Source organism: Vombatus ursinus, unplaced genomic scaffold (genome assembly GCF_900497805.2).
Source record: "Vombatus ursinus unplaced genomic scaffold, bare-nosed wombat genome assembly UNPS02014822.1, whole genome shotgun sequence".
Lineage (NCBI taxonomy): Eukaryota > Metazoa > Chordata > Mammalia > Diprotodontia > Vombatidae > Vombatus > Vombatus ursinus.
This window is the reverse complement of record NW_020954600.1, coordinates 2,083,305-2,106,519: the sequence shown is the minus strand read 5'-3', so window position 1 is coordinate 2,106,519 and position 23,215 is coordinate 2,083,305. Positions and strand designations below refer to the sequence as shown.

General features: G+C 49.1%; 1 protein-coding gene across 13 annotated transcripts in view; it reads right to left on the bottom strand.

Annotated features, from left to right (window-relative positions):
• Positions 1-1,213: 1,213 nt before the first annotated feature.
• The window catches only part of PHF21A (PHD finger protein 21A), a 223,441-nt gene continuing 201,439 nt past the window's right edge, over positions 1,214-23,215 (bottom strand). For 9 of the 13 annotated variants that reach the window (XM_027837708.1, XM_027837709.1, XM_027837701.1 and 6 more), the window contains 9 exons: positions 21,051-21,149; positions 20,498-20,549; positions 20,019-20,098; positions 19,506-19,566; positions 15,835-15,998; positions 12,425-12,580; positions 9,426-9,501; positions 7,616-7,719; positions 1,214-1,739 (listed from right to left, as the gene is read on the bottom strand). In XM_027837708.1, coding sequence (XP_027693509.1) covers positions 1,485-1,739; positions 7,616-7,719; positions 9,426-9,501; positions 12,425-12,580; positions 15,835-15,998; positions 19,506-19,566; positions 20,019-20,098; positions 20,498-20,549; positions 21,051-21,149 — 1,047 coding nt within the window. In that variant the 3' untranslated portion in view covers positions 1,214-1,484. Of the gene's footprint in view, positions 1,740-7,615; positions 7,720-9,425; positions 9,502-12,424; positions 12,581-15,834; positions 15,999-16,067; positions 16,091-19,505; positions 19,567-20,018; positions 20,099-20,497; positions 20,550-21,050; positions 21,150-23,215 lie in introns of all 13 variants that reach the window. The other 4 variants (XM_027837712.1, XM_027837713.1, XM_027837711.1 and 1 more) reach the window with 2 other exon arrangements.

The following is a 23,215-nucleotide window of genomic DNA, read 5'->3' as shown; positions in this document are numbered from 1 at the left end:
CCACCGCAGAGCGGCCTCGTGGGCAGCAGATGCTGTGCTCAAAAATTAGAACTACACAGTCTTCTCCAGTTCTGACGCCTTTTTAATAGAAATCACTGTTTTTAGGAAACAAATAGCACTTGTGTAAATTTTTTTACAATGTTTCTTACCTTGATCTTAATTTAAGTAACACTAGGAAGACCTCAATAGCTTTTATTTTCCTTTTTAATTTAAAAAAAAGTTGTTGTCGTTTTTCCCCAAGATACAAAGATTTTGCCCTTGCATAAAAAAACAGTGCCCGAAACGATGACACGAGGACTCACAAAGACTCACTGCATCTCACTGACACTAGGACTCCTAATCTATACCATGCAAGGTCTCATCTACCCCGTAATTGGACTGTCAGCCTGAAAAACAGCGCTTCTATTCCGTATTTTAGTTTTTGTTACAAAAAAAGTAAAAGAAACATTTAAAAAAAAAAGAAAAGAAAAAAAAGAAATGTCTCTGTTAAGTTTCACACATCTGGGCTGTGGGGTGCTTTGCTCAGGCTCTTTCCACTTTATAAATATAGAGAAGGGATGGAGCTCTGTTTTCAAGTAAAATCACCCTTTTGCCTTTTTCCTCGGACCTCCAGCACCCCCGGCAGTGGCCCTGGGCACCGGACTCTGAGGGCCCCCTGCTCTGCCCCCCCCCCCCCCCCCCCCGAAAGTGCAGCTGGCCCCGGGGCAGATCCAGGGCCAGCTCATTCACCAAAGCGCTTGGGGCTGCTCCGGAAGGACTTGGGGGGAGCCTGAGGTGGTGGGGCTGGGGGTCACCCGCCAAGGTGGGAGCTGGGTGCTCAGGGAGAAATAGACCCGGGAGCCCTTGCTGTGGCCATCTCCTGGCACCCGTCCCCTCTCCCTCTGCCACTGATATTAAATACTGCTTATTTGATATACTTTTCCCACCCTTGCGCCCACCCCCTCCCCGCCCTCCCCTGCCCTCCCCACCCCTTCTGGGCACTGCGATTGCTTAAATCTGGATTTCCTTTTTTTGTTGTTTTTGGTTTTATAGTCGTGAGAGTTTAGAAACAGGAAAGCCCACACACTCTTTGGACTTCTTTTCCCCACCTAAACCAACTGCTCAGCGAATAAGGATCTGAAACCTTCTCTCCTCTTCTTCCCTGCTCCCCAGCCCAGCCCGACCCAACCCAACCCCGCGTGGCTGTGGAGGCTGCTGCAGGCACACACTGGTGTAGAATAGAGAGAGTAAATATATATTTCACTTGGCACGGTGCTGGCAAAGCACCCCCAGCTGGCACTGTTTCATGTGATGCGGTCCAGACTTTGCATGTACACACAGAATAAGGAGGATCGATTGGCAAACTCCGGCGCCACCTGGCACAAGCATCTTCTCTCTCTGGAGCCAAAGCTTTAACCAAAGGAATCCTGCCCTTCCCAGAAGAAACCCGGCTCGGCTTTTCTGGCGTCCTCGGGTCCCACTGCCGGCCCGTCGGCTGGGCCCTGTTATTTAGTCTCTTTGCCCTTGTTACAGTTCACTGTGCAGCTCGGCGAGGGCGAGGGTGCCGGCGTGGACGGCGCCGGCGTGGAGGGCACTGCGCAGTCCGGGCCATTGGGCACGGCCGCCAACCCGGCCTCAGAGTTCATGGGCTTGGACAGGTCGATGCCGTGGATGAGGCGGATCAGCTGCTTGACCTTCTCCAGCGAGCTGTGCATCTCCTTCTGCCTCGCCAGGATGGTGTTCTTCATTTCCATGCATTTCTGTAGCAAAAGAAGGAACAGGACAGGGGCACTGAGTGGTCGGTTCTTGGGTCCCTGCTCAGGGGGAGGAGGGTGGGGGCGAGCAGGCCACCAGAGACAAGGGCTCAGGTGCAGCCACCAGAGAGCCACTTTTCTAACAACATGCCCTGTAGAGCACACCTGCTCTTCAGAGCCAGCGTGAGGGCTAAAGAGGAGGGAGAGAAGGAGGGAGGAAGAGAGAGACAGACAGAGAGACAGACAGAGACAGAGAAGGGGGAGAGAGACAGAGACAGAGAGAGAGAGAAGGGGGGAGGGGGGGGAGAGAGAGACAAAGGAGAGAGAGAGACAGAGGAGAGAGACAGAGACAGAAAGAGACACAGAGACAGAGAGCCAGAGTGTGTGAGAGAGTGTGTGTGTGTGTGTGTGTGTGTGTGTTGGGGAGGGTGTTCAGCCTATTTCTAAGCTCCCCTTCTCCCCTACTTTCATCCAGTGAGCCTGGCCTCCACCCTATTCTTCACACACAAGGCCCTCCATCCATGGTTCTGGGACCTTTGTCTGGCTGTCCCCAGACCTAGAATGTTCTCCCACCTCTGCTCCAACTACTGAGCTCCCAGGCTTCCTTTAAATCCCGGCTACAATCACCTTCCCACCCCCTCTGAATTCCAGTGCATTCTCTCTGCTAATTGTTTCCTATTTATCCAGTACACAGCTTGCTCTGTACATATTTGTTTGCACGGTGTCTCTCATCAGAATGTAATCCCCTCGAGGGCAGGAACAGTTTTTGGCCTTTTTTTTTTTGTCATGTGCACAATGCCTGGCACAAAGAATGTTTATCGGCTGAATGACTGTCAAAGGTTACAGAGAGCTCTGGAGAGCCAGACTGAACTTGAAGTCACTCCAGGATCTGTGCAAACACACCCAGATCCAGTCCCAGGCCAGCGCAGACTCCAACTGGAAGCCAGAGCAGGGACACCAGAGCACACGTGGCCTCTCTGTCTTTGTTGCCTCACTTTCCAGGCAGCCTCTAGTTCTGCTTTTGACAGGTGAAAGCCTGGGGCCAGAATATGTGGCCGGCGGAAGGGAGGGAAAAGTCCCCAAGCAACCTACTCTCTAGCATGGGTTGACGGCTTTCACCCCCCCCCCCCCCCCCAAGCTGTAACACACATCCCCACACCCACACAGCAAAAGGTTCAGGTCACCCCAACGGGAGGGGGCTGGTATGCTGCCCACCCCCCAAGCAAAGTTGGAAGCAGAGACCTCGGCAGACACCTAGTCCATCCCACCCCTGCTGGAGAAGCTGCTCTCTACCCTTCCCAGCAGGTGACCCGCCAGGTCTGTGTTTGGAGATGCCCCCTGGTCCCGAGGCACTCTCTGTCCTCTGCGGCTCCCGCCGAGAGCTCCTCATTCTTCTTTCGGAGCCAGCAGACCAAAGGGAGCCCCTCTTCTATGTGGTGAATACTTGAGGATCACCATCATGACCTTTCTCGGCCAAACCAGCCCAGTTTGACATTTGAGGCCCTTCCCTATTCTATGGGAGCCCTTTACATTGAGTCCCCAGAAGCGAACACTACAGGACAAAGGTGGTCTGTCTGCCTGCTGGGGCCCAGGGCAGCAAGGCCAGTCTCTCCTTGTTCCTGGGTGCTACCTATGCCTTTCATAACACAGCCCGACATCCCAAGTAACTCTCTTGGCTGCTGAACCAAACCTCATAGTTACTTCACCAACAGCCAAGACATTCTGGGGACAAAGTGCTTTCTAGCCATGCCTTACCCCCATCTTGCTCTTGTGACCCCGATTCTATGCCTCAAGATGGCTGGGCCAAGATAGAACTGGGCCTGGAGTCAGGAAGACCTAAGTTCAAACATGATCTCACATGTCCACCAGCTGTTTGACCCTGAGCAAGTCACTTAATCTCTGTCTGCCTCAATTTCCTCATTTATAAAATAGGGATAATAATAGCTCCTCTCTCCCAGGGTTGCTGTATCAAATGAAATAGTATATGTGAACGGCTCATATGTGGCCGTAAAATGCCACATAAATGTTTCCTATCATGTCATTACCATCAACATCAAATCCCCTGAACATCACTACCCCCCTTCTCCACTGTTCAGTCTCCGCCAAGGCCAGCCTTTCTCTCCCTGGGCCCTGGATCCATCCCTGTCATCCTTCTCTCCTCTGCACAAATGTGTTTTTTTGCTGCTTCATGTACCCTCTCTCTCTAATCCTGAATATCTGTTGCCTCCTCCCCCGCTGTCGCCAACATGCCCAGATCCCCCCACGTGTTCTTCACCCCCCACCTGATCCCCAGACCCTCCCATGCTGTTCTCTTCTCTCCTCAGATACCCAGACTCCTAGAAAAGTGAGGTGGCCCTCTGTGCTTGAACTTCACTCTTCACTCATTTCTTGACTTCTTACAACCTGCTCTTGTCACGGTTATGGATGGCCTCTGACTTGTTCAATCCAGTCTTCATCCAGTTCTTAGCCTCTCAGACAGTGCGAATCATCCCCGCACCCTGCAGCTCCTTCTTCCCTGAGATTTTGGTTGTACTAGTCTCTCTCATCCATACACCCCCACTACGTGAAGGTGCATACTAGACCCATTCTTTGTGGACCTTCTCCTTCTATTCTCTCTTGGTGACCTCATTAGCTCTCCTGAGTTCAACAATCACCTCCAAGTAGATGACTCCAAAACTTACATTTCAAGAATGCTTGTTGAATTACCCTAATACTAATATTTTTTAACCCAAGTATGAGACTTTACATTTTACCCTACTAAATTCTATCTTATTCGATTAGTTTCAACATTCTGAGCCTGTCAAGGTTTTGTTTTAACCTAGATTCTTTCAGCATTAGTGCTCAGCCCTCCCAATTCTGTATCCTCTCCAAATCTGACCTCTGCCTTGTATCTAAGAGAATGGCACAAATGTCAGTCAGCCCAGGGCTAAGCCCAACATCCCTGGGGAGGCCTCCTGCCAAGCTGATAGCAAACCATTAATGACTACCCCTTGGATATAGTCATTTAGTCAGTTCTGTGTCCACCTGTCATAACTGCTAGGCCACATCTTTCTCTCTTTTCTCTAAGGAGAAATATTATATGTTTATGTTTTGCTCAAGTTTATTATATGTTTTGCTCAAGTTTAGGTAAACTACATCAACAGGATTCCTCTTTTAACTACTGAATCAGTAACTCAGTCAAAGGAGACCCAATGACCTAACATGACTCTTGAAGAAGCCACGTTGGCTCTTTGTGATTACTGTTTCCTCTCCTAGATGCCTACTAACCATCTTTCTAATATTATGTTGTAGAATTTTAGCAGGAATTGAAGTGGAGTTTGTGAGCTCCATTTTTTTTCCTTTTTTTAAAAAAAAAATTAGCATTTATTAAGTGCCTACTATGTGCCAGGCACTGTGCTAAGCATTTTACAAATATTATATTATTTGTTTCTTGCCATTGAGTTAGGTGCATTTATTATTATATTTATATATATATTTAATTTATTTTAAATATATAAATATGTATACATAAAATATATAAATAATATACAATTTACTTTAAAATTAAGTAAACAGGCTCAGAGAGCTTTAGCGACTTGCCCAGGGTCACACAGCTAGGAAGGGTGTGAGGAAGGATTCAAACTCAGGTCTTCCTGACTCCAGCCTGGAGCTCTGTGCACTGTGGCATCCCCAGTTCCCTTGTGGTACCTTTCCCAGCCTCGATCACTAGTAGGGGCTCACCAATCACACCTGCCAGTATTCAGTGAGGGGACAGCTCTTTTCTTCTTTATCTTGGGAATCTATCAGCCATAATTCTGTCGTTATCTCTGGTTCAAAGGCTGTTTGCCAAATGCCCAGTAAGAAAGAAGCAGCTCTTGGTCATCTCCGTCACTAGTGATTATTCTAGCCTAGGGGTGGGGAACCTGCAGCCTTGAGGCCCTATGTGGCCCTCTAAGTCCTCAAGTGTAGCCCTCTGACTGAGCCCAAACTTCACAGAACAAATCCCCTTCATAAAAGGGACTCTAGACAGTCCATGCAGGAGTCGGTCCCATCTCTCTGTCCAACTGCCCCTGTACACACTGGTCCTGGAGTGGGGAGCCTGGAATGTCTGGCTCTCCACTGCTCCTTCCTGACTCTCCTTTCACCATTTCTCAACAACCTCTCAATTAAAAATATCTACCCAACAAGATCGTGACGGCTGCTGTATCATGGTGCCCTGGCCACTCTTCCTGCTTGGAACCCTCTCCCCCCTACTATATGCTAGGGGACTCCAACACCCACGTGGACGCTCCCTCAGACTCACTGACTGCCCACGCCGTCGGCCATCATATTCTGCATCTCAACCTCCACTCTGTAGCCAGAGACTCTGGCCTTCCCCCATCTGATCATCACCTCCTATTGCTGCCCCCTCCCCCAAACCTAATCGCTGCTTGTGGCAACCCCCCAGACTTCGGCCCCTTTCCACTTCCCTCAGCTGCCAGTCCTGCTCTGACTTCGTTTTCCTCTCTTTACAATCTGGACCCACTGGCTACTGCCTCGTGACTCCGTCCTCTCCTCTCCTCTCCACCCCTCCTCCGGTTCTGGGGCTGCTTGTCCCTGGCCGGAGCTCAGCTGGATTCCTGCCACCACCTGCCTCCTCCACTCCTGCCCAGGTGCTGATGGGAACCACACCAAGTGGGCCCCACCGTGGCCAGACAATCCGTGCCCTCATTCCTCCCTCCCTGATCCCCTGAGTTCTCACAGAGACTAGCCCAAACCTTCCCATTGCTCCATGAGCCTCACCTGCCTCTCACAGCTGTGGCCGTGCTACCCCAACTACCCCAACTTGTCCTCCACCCTTCCTCCTCTTCTCAGTTAAACTCCAAAAAAATGCTCAGTTGGGGCCTGCACTTCTTTTCCTCTGCCTGCTCCATCACTTGCAATCTGGCTTCTCATCTCATCACCCAACAGACCCTGCTCCTGGCTGCCTCGGGCACAGGGAGCCTTCTCTCCCCCAGCTCCGAGCGCCCAGTCTTCCCAGGTCAGACTCTGCCGGCGCCTGTGCTCCCACAGCTGTCTCTTTGTTCCTGACACTCTCGCGTGGTGACCTCGTCTGCTGCCACTGGCAGATGTCGCTGTCACGTCTCTGGCCCCAGCCTCTCTTCCCAGCTCCAGCTCCATATCACCAACTGCCCAGTGGACATATCTGATCTAGCATCTCAGAAACACTTCAAATTCAACACATCCCAAACTCACTCGTCAACAAAACGTCCCTGTTTCTGCCAGGGGTCCCAGCACTCTTGCAGCCCTGTCACCTTGACCCCATACGCCTAACCTGCACCCTAAATTGCCAAGTCTTCTTATTCTTCCCCACGTGCTCTGCTCACACAGGAAAGGCCTCACTTCAGGCCCTCGTTCCCTCTCCCCAGTACCACCCATCCTCCACACAGCTGTCTGTGACCTTCCTGGAGCACGGACCTGACCAGGCAGCTCTTGGATGAGTCCAATTGCTTTGTCTGCCCCTGGCAGGCATGTCTTTCCAGCCTCGGGCTCCTCACCCGTGGCGCCCTCTTGCCCATGTCTGTGCCTCTGTCCTGGTGGCTCCACGTGCCTGGAATGCCCTCCCTCATTTCCTTTAAGATGCAGCTTGAGCATCGCCTTCTACAGGCATCTCTCCACATCTCACTAACTACTTGAGGCCTGATGCTTTGCATTTGCTCTGTCTAGACTTGTACGAGTGGAGTACATAGAGTAGCCCATGACTGAGCGGAGCAGGGGCCGTCCCGCCTTCCCATCCTGTGGCCTCACTAGGGCCTGGCAGTAGCAGGCTCCAGGAGAGCCGAGTGGGCTGGTCTGAGAGTGACCCCTGGGCCGCTGAGGGAGGCCCTCGAGTGTTAATGAGCAAGTGAACGAGGTCTCCTTACACTTATAGAATTGCTGAGCTGCTTCACCTTCTGCTCCAGCTGCTCCCGCTCCTGTTTTAAATCTGAACTCCATTTAAGCAGCTTCTGTTTCTCCTCTTCTTTCGCTGTAACAGAAAGGGGAATGTACTTACAAGGGGACTCTCCTAGAAGACGCCTCACCACCAGTACCCACATTCTAATGGCCACCACTTTTGGACGTGGTTCTTATCTCCTTCACTTTACAGATGAAGAAACTGAGGCTGAGGAAGGCTGGGGGCCTTCATAAGAGCACAAGGCTCGTGAAGGTCTGGGCCAGGCCCAGCAGGCTGCTCCTCCAACTTCCAGGGTTCTTCCCACTCCTAAGGGGGTCCTTTGTGTGGATGTGGGCACCCCCCCAGGACAGGACTGTGCAGGAAATCCCTGAGCAGTCACCTGAGCTCTGCCTTCTATCTATTCAACTTGCCACTTTTTGAAAAGGAAATCTCTCCCTTCTCCTAACTCAGCCACTGCTGCTGACGGCAGCTGGCTCTTCCACTCACTCAGTCTCATAATCCCATAGTTTTTTTTGATGACATCAGCTGCCAAATCCTGCCCATTATACTTACAGAATCTCTTTCAGATCTAGCCCACCTTTTTAATTTGCCCTGAAACCATCCTAAATTTTGGTCTTCATCTATCACCCAGAACAGCAGTTCTTTTTTTTTAGTTTATTTTTTTTTTGGTGAGGCGATCGGGGTTAAGTGACTTGACCAAGGTCACAGAGCTAGTTAAGTATTAAGTGTCTGAGGCTGGATTTGAACTCAGGTCATCCTGACTTCAAGGCCAGAGCTCTATTCACTGCACCACCGAGCTGCCCCATAGAATAGCAGCTTTTAAAGTGTGATGTGAGGACCCCAAGGGTTCCCCAACATCCTTGAAGAGGCTCCATAAGGTCAAAATTATTTGGTATTTTTGAGAGTGTAAAGGGTCTGCCTTGAGACCCTCAAGTTTGAGAACGGATGACTTGAGAGTGTAAAGGGTCTGCCTTGAGACCCTCAAGTTTGAGACTTAAGAAACAGTCTCCTTAGCTGTTCTTTCTCCTCCCAGGCTCTTGGCTTCCCAAGCCATCCTCACACAGTGAGCTTCCTAAGTAATTTTTGTAATTGCATCTCTGCTCAAGAACCATGGGTGGCTCCCTGCTCCCTACTGAATTATCCTACAGATTCCTAACCCTGGAATTCAGTCTTTCACTGGCAGACTCCAAATGGCCTTTCCTGTCGTTTTTTCACACACAGCACTTTCTGGTGAAAATGGATGGGCTTGCATCCTGCTGTATCTGTTGTTTCTGTTCATGCCATCCTGTGTGCCCACAATGGCCTCCCTCCCCTCTGATCTTGTGTCTTTGGAGATCCACCACCAGTACTGGACTCTCAAGAAGTTTGCCCTGATCTCCCTAGCTGGCAGCAATCACTGATCTCTTCCCAATTTCTCACTTCTGCACATTGCCTTGACATATTTGTCTCATTCTGGTGATCTGTACACAGCTTTCCTCTTTTTTCCTAATTAGGTTAAGCTCCTTAATAGTGGGGACTGATTTCCTATCCTAGCACCTAATGTTATGCTTTGTGTATAGTCATCACTCAACTGATGTTTACTTAGTTGAATTTAATTGGTGGCACTGAGTTTTTGGAAACTATGGCTCTAGGTTAATGGGTTATCATTTCTTGCTTCTTCACCAAACTTCTCATCTCTTTCAATTAAAAGCTTTTAATTTTAAAGGTTCAATTTACTTTTAAAAGCCAATGTGGCTTCCTACCAGGGATAATGGAATGAGGCCACTGCCATTCTGTACCTGCTTTGTAGGCAATATAGGAATGAACAATTGCTAACGTCCCAGGCCAGGGAATCGCTTCTTCCTTTTTCAGCATCTGAAAGAAAACACCAAAAACCGTACAACGATCAGAATTTCACTTTGAAAATGGAACATGCATACAGAAAAACACACCAGGTTGTTGGCAGACATAACCTTGCCTTCCAATATAAAGACTGACAGAGGAATGTAGTTGGTTCTGGTCTACCTGGGCCCTCTCTCACAAGTATCAGTTTGGAGTGACAAACCAGGCAAGCCTCTCCTCAGCGTTCAGCTTCCCCTCAGGAAAGCACTGAGCTTACACTGTGGAGGAGGCCTGGGAAAGGTGATAGGAAGGGGAAAGTCTGGCCACTGCCCCACAGGCTCAGACAGACAGACAATAAACAGGAGCCCCTCTAAGCCTTCCAATGATGCAGCACAGAGGTGGACAGTAGGCCGTGACCTCCTCCCCACCTTCTCCTGTTCCTGGGATGCCATTACTGACACTGATAAACTGGTGTGATGATGGCAATCAGAGCAGGCTTAACCATGGCCTCACCTAGGCTTTCTCTCAATTTTCAGCATTTTTCCCCTTTACAAAAAAACACAATTGAACTCAATAACCCAGAGCTTAAGCAAGTGGAAAATATAAATTACCTAGGGGAAAAACTCCTTATTTGATAAAAACTGCTGGGAAAATTGGAAAGCAGTCTGGCAGAAATTAGGCACAGACCAACACCTTATACCACATTCCACAATACAGTCTAAACGGATATGTGATCTTAATATTAAAGATAACACTATAAAAACTTAGAAGGAAAATAGATCATATGCCTCTCACAGCTAAGGGTAGGCAATGTATTCATAACCAAACAAAGGATAGATGAAATCACAAAAGATAAAATGGACAACTCTGAAACTTAAAAACTTCTGCAAAGACAAAACTAATGCACCTAAGATAAGAGGTGAAGTGGTCAATGGGAAAACATCTTTGTATCAGATTTCTCTGATAAGGGTTTGGTATCCAAAATATATAAATGATTAATATATACAGACATACATGTAAGCCTATGAGCCATTCTCCAATAGATAAGTGTTCAAAGGATATGAACAATCAGTTCTCAAAAGAATTGCAAAGTATTAATAACCACACAAAAGAATGCTCCAAAGCATTAATATAAGAGAAATGCAAATCAAAATAACCCGAGGTTTCATTTCACACCCTGCAAATAGGCAAAAACGACAAAAAAGGCAACAATTAACATAGAATGGTAGGTACACTAATACCTTGTCAGTGGAGTTGTGAAAAGGCACAATCATTTTGGAAAGCAATTTGGAATTATGCAAATGAAATGACTAGAATGTCCATAGCTTTTGAACCAGAGACACAGAGACTCCACTACTGGGCCCTAGGGAGCCCATCGGAAGCCCATAGGTATATAGAAAGTCCCCACATATTCCAACATAGTTACAGCAGCACTTTTGGCGACAGATAGCTAAGAGTTGGAAACAAGGTAGATGCCCATCGATCGTGAAATGGCTAAACAAACTGTGGTCCACGAATGTACTAGAACACTGCTGTGCTGTAAGAAATGATGAATGGGATAAACACCGAGAAGCATGGGAAGATCTACAAGAACTGATGCAGATGGAATTCAGCAGAGCCAGAAAAACCCAAAAACAAACATGGGCTAACTACAACAATGCAAATGGAAAGAACGACGACACACCAAAAAAATCAAACACAAATATAACAAAATTGTAAATAAGGCCAAGCAGGACTTGAATGAAGAACTGTGAGAGGACATCCCCAACCTCGTCTTCATGGAGGTGGGAGGCCCACAGGTGCTGTATGCTGCACATGCTTTAGGACTTTTTGAATGTACTCATCAGTTGGGCTGATATTTTTTTCTCTCAAAAATATTATTTCTTATGTGGGACGGCACTCTGGGAGGGCGATGCTTGGGATCACTATGGTGATATAAGAAGCAAGATTATCAATATAAATTCATTAAAAAAAGCCACAAATATAAAAAAATTTCTTTTCCAGGGCCCATCAGATCAAAACATTGATACATCAGTCCCGTGCTGAAGTAAACTATTTGGACAATGAGTATTCACTTAAAGAGACATGAGGAAGAGATGGGATGAGAGGCGAGGGTCTCCCACTCAAGCTTCCACTCTCTATTACCATCTTGGTAAGGTCTGGGAGCATCCTGTGGACTTAGGATGGTACCAAGTTAAAAGAGAAAACATGAGCTTTTCTCCAGCCAGGAATTCTGAGAGCTGAGACAAAGTACTCCTGGGCTTTTTTGGCTTCTGGGGTGATAAGAATTCATCCAGGCTCCAGGGGCTTCCATTGTGGAAAAGCGAGATAGTGCTTTATAGCTCATTTCCTGAAGCTGGTGCCAGAAAAGGTGAGTGATGGACCCGCTGCCTCTTTTCCTAAACAATCAAACTGGGCATTTCTTCGGGGGGATTTTGTTTCTGGGAGAAGCTGAACAAATACAGAAGATCCAGGCACTGGGCTGGGACTGTTCTTGGGGCAATGTGAATTACAGAGAAGAAGACAGAGTGCTGTGCATGCTGACAGTCTAAGGGGACAAAGGCAGTGACAGGTCAGCATATGCCCTTTCCATTAAGGACTGGAAGCTTGTATAAATCTCTATTTCCAATTGGACACTCAGCAACCATCTCATGAAGAAGCTGGAAAAACTCGGAGGGAACAATGAACATAAATGCATAGTTTGTGAGGGGTGGAGGGGTCAAGAGTACCAGCTCAGCACACACAGGGTAGTGTTGGCAAGCATTCTAATGGCGTGTGTGTGTGTGTGTGTGCGCGCGTGCGCGCACGCACGCGCTGCTTCTAAAAGGATGCTCTCATCCATCTGCATCAAAAGCGAGCTGATTCCAAGTTAAGGGGCAAGTGTGTTTCATCCACATAGCCAGGCCGGCCATGCAGGGGTCAGAGCATCTTCACCTCCCTGTCCCTCACACAGTACCTGGTCTTGACATTTGGGACAGATCCACATGCCCTTGGGAATAGTTTTCAGAGGAGGGTCCAGACAGTCCAGGTGATACACACGGGAACATGTGTCACACATTAACAACTGCCCACTTTTTCTGCAAACGCTGCAAAAATCCTCATGGATATCACCCTAAGAAATTGAGAGGAAGGGGTGAGAGAGAAGGCAGAAAAGTAAATTTTGACTTTTGATATTCACACCCTAGATGAATACTTTTAGCGCAACCAACTGCTATGGGCAGAGTGACAAGCCTTTATCACCTTTCACCCAGGTCCAAGAGAAGGACCAGGGAGCTGGCAGCACACAGATGCTTTCCCTTCCTATCTCCCTCCCCAGCCCCGCCCTGGGCCTAGTAGACAGGCCACCTGGGATGCCCTGCTTTGATGATGCTTTGAGAGCTTTGATGTTTCCTAAGGGGCTAAAACATTTTTCAAATTTTAAAGTCAGGGCTTGGAGAAATCCTCTACACCCAAGAGGCCCCAGGTTTGAAAAGGTGATGCCCTCAACATTTTTTAGAGTTTTGTGAGGGAGGACAAACACCCCCTGAATCTCAAGCTTTCAAGTCATTTTCGGTGATCGAGGGTGGGAGTATCAGAGCACAGCTCAAGTCCCTTCACCTCTCCGGGCCCCCAAGGCCAACCCATTCTGCCCCTTCATTGTACAGATGAGGAAACTGAGACCTGGAGGAGAGTGACCGACCCAAGGCCACCGAGGTAGTAGTCAGCCAGTCAGTCAATAGACATTCATGAAGCCCTTATGCTAGCTGGACCAGGCTTGGCACAACAGAGGGGGATAGCAACCGAGGCCCAGCTCTGCGATGGTGTTCCTTCCTCTGAGCCAGTGGTCATTGGCAGCGTAATACTGACCCAACCAACAAAAGCCCCGCAGCAGGTCTGGGCAAGCTACAGCTCTGTGATGATGGCGGCCAAGGACAAAGGGGGCTGCCACTCGAGCCCAGGGTGTGGGCTTCCTAGGGAGGCCCCGGGGCCCTGGGTCGCCGTCAGCATCTAGGCTGCCTGACCTATGGGCCTCATCCAGAGACTCCACACGAGGGACAAAAGATTGGGTAAGAGATAAGCCACACTCAGCTCGTGGCCAGAGGGAAATCCTGAGGCTGCTGTGACAGAGTGGCCCCTGAATAAGAGGGGGAGGAAGTCCCTGCTTATGGAGGCCTCTGATTTCCTCCTCAAGGAAAGGCAAGTTTTCTATACTCTCACCAGGCGGTCTGGTTACCTCGAACTAGGGAGTGAATGTAGTTACAAGAGTACAAGTGGGCAGATTTTAATCTTTATTAACAGGGAAATGTTCTGGGCAATAAACTAGATACCTGGCCCATTTGCAGAAATGGCCAAACCTGGGGTGATGAGCTACTCTCCCTCCTAAGACTCCACTCTTGGCCTGACCACTGTCCAAAGGTGGGGCTGCCCTTTCCTCCTTCGGAGGGTCAATCCCACGTGCCTCACAGGCCCTGGTTGGGCATGATGGCAGCAGCTCCATGCAGGCTCACACAAACGAGGCTTTGTGGCCTGGTTTATCTTTGTCATGGAAGTGGAGGCTTGAGTTTTTTTCAATTAAGAAAGAAGGGAATATGTGAGGCCCAACCGAGCTCTGCTGATATGTGGGGCGGAGAACTGAAAGGTAAAGGGAAAACAGGGCCCCTCAGGCCTCCTCCTGACACAAGGAAATGATAACCCTTCTGGGTAGCCTATGAGAAGGAGCACATGACATGAAGCCACTTTATCCCCTATCAAGTTATTTCTCAGCACAAGGACAGGGCCAGGGAGGCCCAAGAAAATATTGAATGGAATAAAAGGCTTCAGGTCGGGAGGCCCATCGATAATGACTACTCTGAATCAAAAGGCAAGTTGATAGAGGGCTAAGCTAGGACACCAGCAGGGAGCCCTGGTCCCAATCAGCTGCAACCTTATCACTTGTTAAAGCACACACACAGACACACAGAGACACAGACACACCCCCATCATGCTGCCCAAGGTCCTTCTCTTCTAAAAGCCAGGGATGGTGGTGGCACAGGGCACATCTGCGCGTGACTGACCGGCTGGGTCCCACGGTCCCAGCCTCCTCTACATGGTTTAGTGATCCCTAGGATATACCTTGCCTCCCCACTGTTATCGCTTAATGAATGTCACTGGGGCTTATGCTCCCCAGTGGCAGATATGCAGAGCTCCGTCTGGTGATTTTGATCATTGCCACTACTGAGAGAAGTATAAAGTAGAAGTCAATTGATCTTTTTAAAAATCCATTCCACTGGATGTAACCTAAAGGGGGCTCTGAGAAGCAGGTCTAGTGATTTCCACCTTTAGTCTTCTAAAAAGAACGACGTTTGCATTTTAAAGTGGAATCAGACAAAAGCTTCTGGTTTGCAATCTGATCTTGGCAGGCCCTGTGGGTTCAGTCTTTCTAAGAAAAATGTCCCCCCAAAAGGCTTGTGAGCAGGAATACAGCGGTGCTTTCTCAACAGGGATCTGCCACCCAGCTGGGGGCTCCCACCAAGAGATCTGTGAGTTTGTGAGTCCCTTTGGCAATGGGATTGTCTATGTTGTGCCAGGGTCTGACTAAGAGCTCATCCAAAGGACAGAAGGAATTCAAGCCCAAATTGGGCCAATCAGTGACCTTGGGCTCAGGTCTCCCTGTGGTCTGTGCCCTCCCAGGAGGAGGAGGCAGAGCTTGGCCTTAGCACTCGGGGCTTATTCCTCATTTCTTGACTCCTAAGGATTCTGCTTGGGCTGCTGTCAGCAGGCTCAGGGTTCTCTGAGGGCACTTTGTTTGAGGACACAAACTTTGTGATTCTGCTGAGATGTGGGCTTCTCTTCTGCCACTGATCTAAGTGGCTATCCAGTATCGAAGCCTCAGGTCGCACTCTGGTGGATGCGAAGTGGGTGACCTGTGGCTAGGCCTCCCTAGTGAACTGTGCTGACTCACTCCATTTCCCCCCAAACGTAAGGCCCTAGAGCAGCCTTTAGCCCCAAGAACTTCTGGAGGACTAACGGCTGATGTTGGATGGTTATTTCCAAAATTAAAGTGTGGATCAGCATGGAAAAACGAATGCTGTTCACTGACATGACCCAAATCTGCTTATCTGCTTGGTGGGTGTCATTTTTAAGTAATCAAGTCCAGTCACTCCGAATCTAGGTCAGGGCATCCTGGCTTCATGTGGGATGCTTAATAACAGGCCAGCCCCGAAGCTCCAGAAGAAGCTCATCTCCTGAGTTCATACAGTACATAGGAGGCTGTGGAATGTACTTGAGTGATCAAATGTTACCCCAAGGGGGTAAAGGATCAAGCAAGTGTGCTGAGGAGGCAGCCCCTGAGAGCAGCTACCCCCAATTTTAAGCTCTCAGAAAGAAAACGTTTTCCAGATTACTTACGTCTGTGGAGGTGGGGCTGGGCAGGGACACAGGCTGAACAGGTGCAGGGAAAGTGAATGTGGTCTCTGTCTTTTCATTTTCAGGGGAGTCAGGATGACTGGATGGGGGGGATGCTGGGGTCAGGGCTCCAAAGCCCAGCACTGCATTGTATTTTGGAGGACGACCTACATGCCAAGAGAAGGGAACAAAACGGGAGGAGGGAAGGGGAGAGAGGGGAAGATGATCTTACATACCTTTGGCCAGTGATCCTCATTGGCTAGCATGAAAAAGGAAGTGAGGGAGCAGATAGGAGGTTAGTACAACAGTCACAAAGATAGGAAGAGAAGCTGAGATTCAAACGTCATTAGAAACATTGATGTGACTCTCCCAGCAGCAATGCAGCTGAGATGCACAGAGCCTCAGAGAGTGAGGCACGGTCCTAAGCTATGCTGCCAGATCACTGCCAGGGCAGCTTAGAGCAGGGCCCTGGACTCCCATGGCCTTTGATTTCGGGGGTGGAAGTGGATGCCGCAATCCCAATGGGGAGATCAAAGCTAAAGATCCAGGGAGAGAATGTCTGTTCTCCCTGATTTCTAGTCCGACTTCCATGGACCTGGCTGACCTGGGGATCTGTGTACCCCTCAATTCCAGGGCTGACTGCCCAGGACCCTCTTCCTTCTCCTTTGGCCCACAACGTGCTCATTCTGCATCTAAGCATGGGCAGGGGCAGCTCGAAGCAACATTCAAATGAATCCTCCTTTTCACTTATTAGCAGATCAGGGAAAGATCTGTCACAGGAGTAGACCAACTAATCGCTAAAAAGATATTTCTGGCTTATCAATGAATTTTCCTCCTATCTCCCACTTCAGTGGGTGAATGACAAGTGTTTACATTTGCCAGTACTCTCCATAAGCTATAAGGATTACTGGGAATGAGAAGTCTGAAAAGGGGGTTTCTTCCCCAGCCCCCCGAGGGGTACCCTGATAAGCAAGGTCACTGGCTCTGGAATAAAACCTCAAGCTGCAAAGGCTCCCACAAAGTGGCTCCAGGCCTGACAGCCCCACTTGTATCAGGACACGTGTGAGACAGACCCCTTATCCTCAGTGCCTTTAAGCTGCCAACATTCAGAAGTGCATAGGCAGCACACATAAAGGAAAAGGAGGACCAGAGGCTGGACAAAAGCGCCGCTCAGCAGGGGAACAGGGCCTGAAGGCTGAGCTACCTGTTAGAAAGACCATGACCTGCTGGTGCTAACCTGGCCACGGAGGCTGGGCTAAAGAGCCAGGTCCTCTGCACTGACTTGTCCAGCTTGCTCTGACTGGGCTAATTTTTAAATGCAAGTATATAGCCTTAAGTTTATCCCTATTCCTTCCTCAATCCAGTCCATTCTTATGGCAGAGAGAGAGGGAGTTCTGGATCTCGACCCCAACACCTAACATGTTTGTTATCATGTCTAGTTTCATATCGTTTGTAAATCTGATGTCACCGACAAAAAGCCCAGCCCAGGGCCAAGCAAAGATCCCTGGGGCACTCCACTGGAGACCTCTTTCCAAGCTAAAATGACATCATTAATGACTACTCTTTGGGTCTTAGCTATTGAGCCAGTCTGGAAGCTGTCCAACTGCCCTACCATCAAGCCCGCTCTGTGCTCTTGCTCTCAAAGCCAGCGAGACAGCCTTCATCCAACGCTTTGCTAAAACCTGGGTCACATCTCATCTACAGCATTTCCTGATCCTGTAGACTAAGAGAAGGAAGGAAACTGGAGCCATGGCTTCAGCGGCACAGGGGTCTCCCAGGCAAGCAAACTCTCTCTCCACATGTAACTTGACAGTCTCAGAGAGTTGCCGTAAGTACTGAGAGATTAAGTGAACTGCCCAGGGGTCACGAGCCAGTATGGAGAGAAGAAGGACTTGAACCCTGGTCCTTCCTACCAGTTTAATAAATCTGTCATAAAAGAAAAAAAAAAGACTTGTTCTTGATCAAGTCATGATGGCCCTTCGGGATCACTAGCGGGATCACTAGCCCTCTCTTTAATTTTATGTTCTAGAATTTTGCCAAGAACAAAGCCAACCTCACTCAATGCTTTTTTTTTTTCCCTGAAAAACAACTTTTGTCTTTCTCAGGTCCTGCAGCACTTCCTTGGTTCTCCGTGATGTTTCAGATACCCCTGAGCCAGACTTAGCAATTGTGTCAACCAGGTTTTGAGCACCCTGAGAGGTCTGGGCTTTGGTGACATGGACACATCAGCAGCAACCAAAGGGGTCCTTACTCTTTTCCTCCCCCTACTTTTCTATTTCCTGTCGGTTAAGTCTTTCCCTCTCTATTTCCAGGCCAGGATCACTGTCCTTGGTTGGGACAACAGCTCTACCTTCTTCCAGTCCTCTGTGAGGTCCTACCCCTTTTTCTCCCTGGCCTCAGTTCATTCTGACCCTCTTCCTCCTGGACCGTGCCACATTTCGGTTTTTATCCTTCATTACCTGTCCCTGCTTCCACTGCCTGCACTGTGTCTTTAAAAAAATCTGTTTCCTGATGAGTTCCCTGCACAGCCCCATTGGTTTCTTTTGCCCACTCTCCCTTTTCTTCCTCATGGGAGCCTCAGACATGGGCTGACTTGCCCTAAGAATTCTAGTCCATGGGATGCTCTTGGCCTAATCTGGGGTGCACAACTGACCATCGCCCTCTTTCCTCCCCTCCCCCATGCCCAGTCTCTCCCTCTCTAGCCACCAGCTCCCTTCTTGTTAGTCTTCCACTCCTCCTCTTCTAGCCCTCTAAGGGACTTAGTTTAGATATTGGGAAGAATTTCCTGATGGTTAGTGTTTATTGATATTAGACTGTGCTACCACTTGAGGGGGATTGGGTCTTTTCCCTTTTTTCTAGATCTCTGAAAACAGGAGAGTTATCTCTGTATGTGTGGCTTCGGTGGGACCCCAACTCAGGGCACAGTAACATACCAGATGACCTCTCCAGGCCTCCAGACACTTTGTGTCTGTGAGCACTGACAGCACTGGTATGCTTGTCCACCTTCCTAGCCTCCTTGTACCAGGATTCAGGGACACAATACTACATGGAGAAAGGGACCCTGGGATGTCTCACAGATATCCAAGAGCCACTGGGTACCCTTTTTAAAGGGCCAATCCCATGTTAGCCCATTCAGAACAGTGCAGAGAACTCATGCTGCTCTCTTCAGGAGAGTTCTGCCTCTGAAAGCAGCACAGAATGTCAAGTGTGAGGTCTGAAATGAATGAATTGGGATTGCTGGGATTTCCTGTTTCTGGAGAGTATTTGGATAACCTTTCCTTGCATACATGGGATTCCATATGACTTACTTGCCTTTCCTAGAAAGTCTGAAGCACAAGAAATTTAGCGTCACACTCTTTGCCTCCTGGTGGCAGCAGGACCCAGATACTATGAGGAGCCCCTCAGCAAGGAGGATCTGCTCTGCTGGTGATGCCAAAATGGTGCTCAGCACGCTGTGCTCTTGGTGAATGGCTTGATAAGCCTGGGGCACAAAGGTGGCACTGAAGCCATCCCCTGCATCTTTTGGTTAAACATCAACAACCTTAATGAGATATCCCCTAGTCTTCCTCTTCCTATTCTCAATGAATAAAGAACTATTTTCAGGAGGGGGCGGGTGCAGGGCACAAACACAGACAGCAGAGCATTAGCAAGGGAGGGATACGAAAGACACTCACCTCTCTTCCGGGTCCCAGGATGCATTGTGCTGTTCAGGTATGTGACTGCACTCTTCTTACGCTTTGGGAACACAAAAAGAGAACTTAACTGAGTTGCTAGGTTATTATTAAACACACAATGTGAGCAAGCTGAAAATACGGGACTTGGTGATTGTCCATAAGTTAATTCTTCAGGCCTTATCACCTTCTGATCTCAGCACTAACAGGTCTTACTGCTGAGAGGCCTGGCTCAGACCCCCCCCACTCCCATAATCCTTGAGGGGCTGCAACATCTATGATCAGAGCCTGCCGAGCACTGGACAGTTCCCATAATGGCTCACATTTCTGTCCTGGGCTTGTGTTTGTTCAAACTCAGGGACCATAGAGGGGAAACAGCTAGAAGACAGAGATTGCTGCCCGGGGCCAGGGAGACATAAGGGCACTGCTTCTGCGAGGTGGGGCTTCAGCAAGGATGTAGCACCTGACCCCCACAGCAGCCATGAAGACCAGGCCCCAAAGTCTGGCCAGAAATACCTCGGGCTCAAACACGGCTCCACTGTACACAGGGTTGGCTGTCGTCCTCCTTTTCCTTTCTTGCCTCTTGCTCTGGATTTCTGGGGACAAGGAGAGGGCCCGATCAGAAAAGGACAGTTTGGGAGAGCACCCTGTTCCAACGGCAGGCCGGGCGCCTGGAGATGAGCACAGCCAGCAGCCCCCCGGCCCTGTGCCGGCAGCAGAGCGATCTCACCCCCTCCTATCCAAGAGGAGCACACCTGCAGCCGGGCCATCAAGACCAGGACTCCCAGTCCAGAATGGGAGGGAACGTCTCCCTGCCAGAAATGACCAAAGTAAATATATGCATGCTGAGACCATCTTCTGTTCCAGGACTCATTCCTTCCTGTGGCAACAATGATTAAGTGCCTGCTATGCTGAGGGCCCAGGGCTAGGCATGAGGAAAGCTTCGGAAACAAAGGTTCAGACCCCTCCCCAGGCAACGCTGTCCCTTTTCTTACCTTCTAGATGGTCATGCGTCACCAGCCCTAGAGATACCATGAAGGCAAGTTTCTGCACCAAAGAAAGAAAAAAACGTTTTTTAGGATCGTCATGGCAAACTCAGGCTCCTCAATAACCCACAGGGAAGCCAGCACAAGGGGCTGATGGTTACGAGGGAGAGAAGTCAAGTGGAAGCCCGGGCCCTGTGGCTCACAGGGAGGAGGCCTATCTACTCCAACAGCAAATGAAACAGGCCCCAAGGTCTCCGGCCTCGCCTTTCCCAGTGAACGTAAGGGCTACTGTCCAAAATGAGTCTCTCAAAATGAAAAGAACTTACTGGGCATCAGTAATCCTATCCAAGGAACTCCAAATTCTCAAACACTTTCCTGGATATTCCCCAGGGAATGCAATTACTGAACTTCAGAGAGAGAGAACACCTAAGAACTGTGTCTAGCAAGAGGGAAGGAGGGCAATGAAATGCCTGGAGTGCAAGCTTTCCCCTAGCAAGTGAGGGTAAGGAGGGCCCTGGTCTGTGTCTCTGGAAGGGCGAGGTCTTTATTTCCTGACAAATACCTGTGGATTCTCTTCTCGTTTTGGCTTAGGTGCAGCAGGTGGGGTGATGGTTCGACTTTCTGCCTGCTTCTCTTCTGTTTCCGTGTGCGATTTAATGGTCTGGGAGAGGAAAACCAAACATCAAAGTTTAGAATCTTTTTTTTTCTTGAAAAGTAAAAGAACAAGCTCAGCATTTTTGCTGCCACCCACAATGACAACAACAGGGACACGAATACACCCAAAATGGTAGCATATTAACCAGAGCCATTATTACAGGTTCTACTTTAGCAAATAACGAAAAACAAATTTCCGGGGAAAATATTACATGGCACAATCAGCAAAAAAATGCAGAATTGCGGCAGCCTGAATGATCAAAATGAGCAATGAAAATCCACATGTAACTTTCAGGAGTCAAAGACGCTGCCCTCTCTGATCTTCGGGGCTCACAGGCTCGGGGGCATTACCCCAGAGGCAGGGCAGCATGACCTGCTTCAAATGTTCAACTGTCCACAGATGCTGTGTGCAAAAAGACCTTCTACACAGAGCAGCTGGGTGGCGCAGTGGATAGAGCACCAGCCCTGGATTCAGGAGGACCTGAGTTCAAATTCGGCCTCAGACACTTGGCACTTACTAGCTGTGTGACCCTGGGCAAGTCACTTAACCCTACTGCCTAGCAAAGGAAAAAAAAAAAAAAAAAAGACCTACAACACCAACAGTCTTCAAACAATACCACCTCAGTTCAATCTTTCCAATGTATCTGGATGATACATTTGCCTTTCCTCTCGCGGTGTAACAACTGGCCTGGTCCTGGGGCCAGCTGAAGTAAACTCTTCTCTGGGGTCAACCCCATTGTGGGGGTGTAATAAACCAGAAGTGGTGCTCTGACGGGGGTGGGGGGGTGGGGGGGTGGCGTAAATAAGGGGAAGAACAACAGTAACAGGAATAACTTCTAGAAATGTAATTGAGCACACCTGGGGGTTGGAGTAAAAAGCTGAGCAGGAACCAGGTGAAAGGAGCAATGGTTAAGAAAGCCCGGGGCCAGGGCAGCATAGGTGGGTAGAGTTCCAGCCTTGGAGTCAGGAGGACCTGAGTTCACATCTGGCCTTGGACACTTGACACTTACTAGCTGTGTGACCCTGGACAAGTTACTTAATCTGAGAGAGAGCGAGAGCGAGAGCGAGAGCGAGAGAGAGCGAGAGCGAGAGAGAGAGAGAGAGAGAGAGAGAGAGAGAAAGAAACGCAAGCCTGCGGCCAGGGAAGAAGGTAATTGGCAAATTCCACACTCAAGCAAAGCGTGAGGAGCTGGAGATGACGCTGATGTGACAATTCCTCTTTGCAGAACTCTATCAAGAAGAGAAGATGGCACTCCATTTAACAAAAGGATGGAGACAGGCTGGAGAAAGGTAACCAAACCCGTGAAGAGCCCCACAGGACGGAATTATGAGAAAGATCAGAAGAGCGCTCTACGTCCTGACTGCCTGGCCACCCGAGGACCCAAACGAACCGACTATGACAAAGGTCCAAAGAGCCCACCCGCGAGACGACGGAGGAGCGAATTACTTAGAGAGCACCCGAGAGGACACAACAAGGAGAATCTCGGCCAAAGGGAGGATAAATGTCATGGAAGTCCTGGGGAGACGCTCCTCCTAATCTGGGAGAAGAAGCTGCCGCAGCTCTGTTGCTGGGGCACGCACACACGCCTGGATCACACACGAGAAGAGAAGCAGCTACCAGGAGAAAGGCAATCTTGTATGCTTCCGTAATCTCCCCTCTTCATCCAGGCTTGTTTGCACAGCAGCGACTGCACCCAAGTTCGCAAGTCTCCTCAAGCCGGGAAAGCTTCCATTTGCCAAGAGGAGAGTGGCCAGTGCGATGGCAGCACCTCCCTTTTTAACCAAAGAAGGCTTTACTCGTTTAACTCAGGGACTGTCTGAACACCAAAGGGGGCTTAAAAATGTGGAAACAAAACGGTAAACATAAATGTAACCTATGACTTTTTCCTGCTTCAAGAATTTCCATTCCAAGACTTGTACGGTCTGATGCCGAGTGACGTCAGCAGAACCAGGAGAATGCACAGTAGCAGCCACGTTGTGTGATGACTGATGTTGACAGACTTAACCCTTCTCAGCAGTACAAGGATCTAAGACATCTCCAAAGGCCTCATGACGGAAAATGTTATCCACATC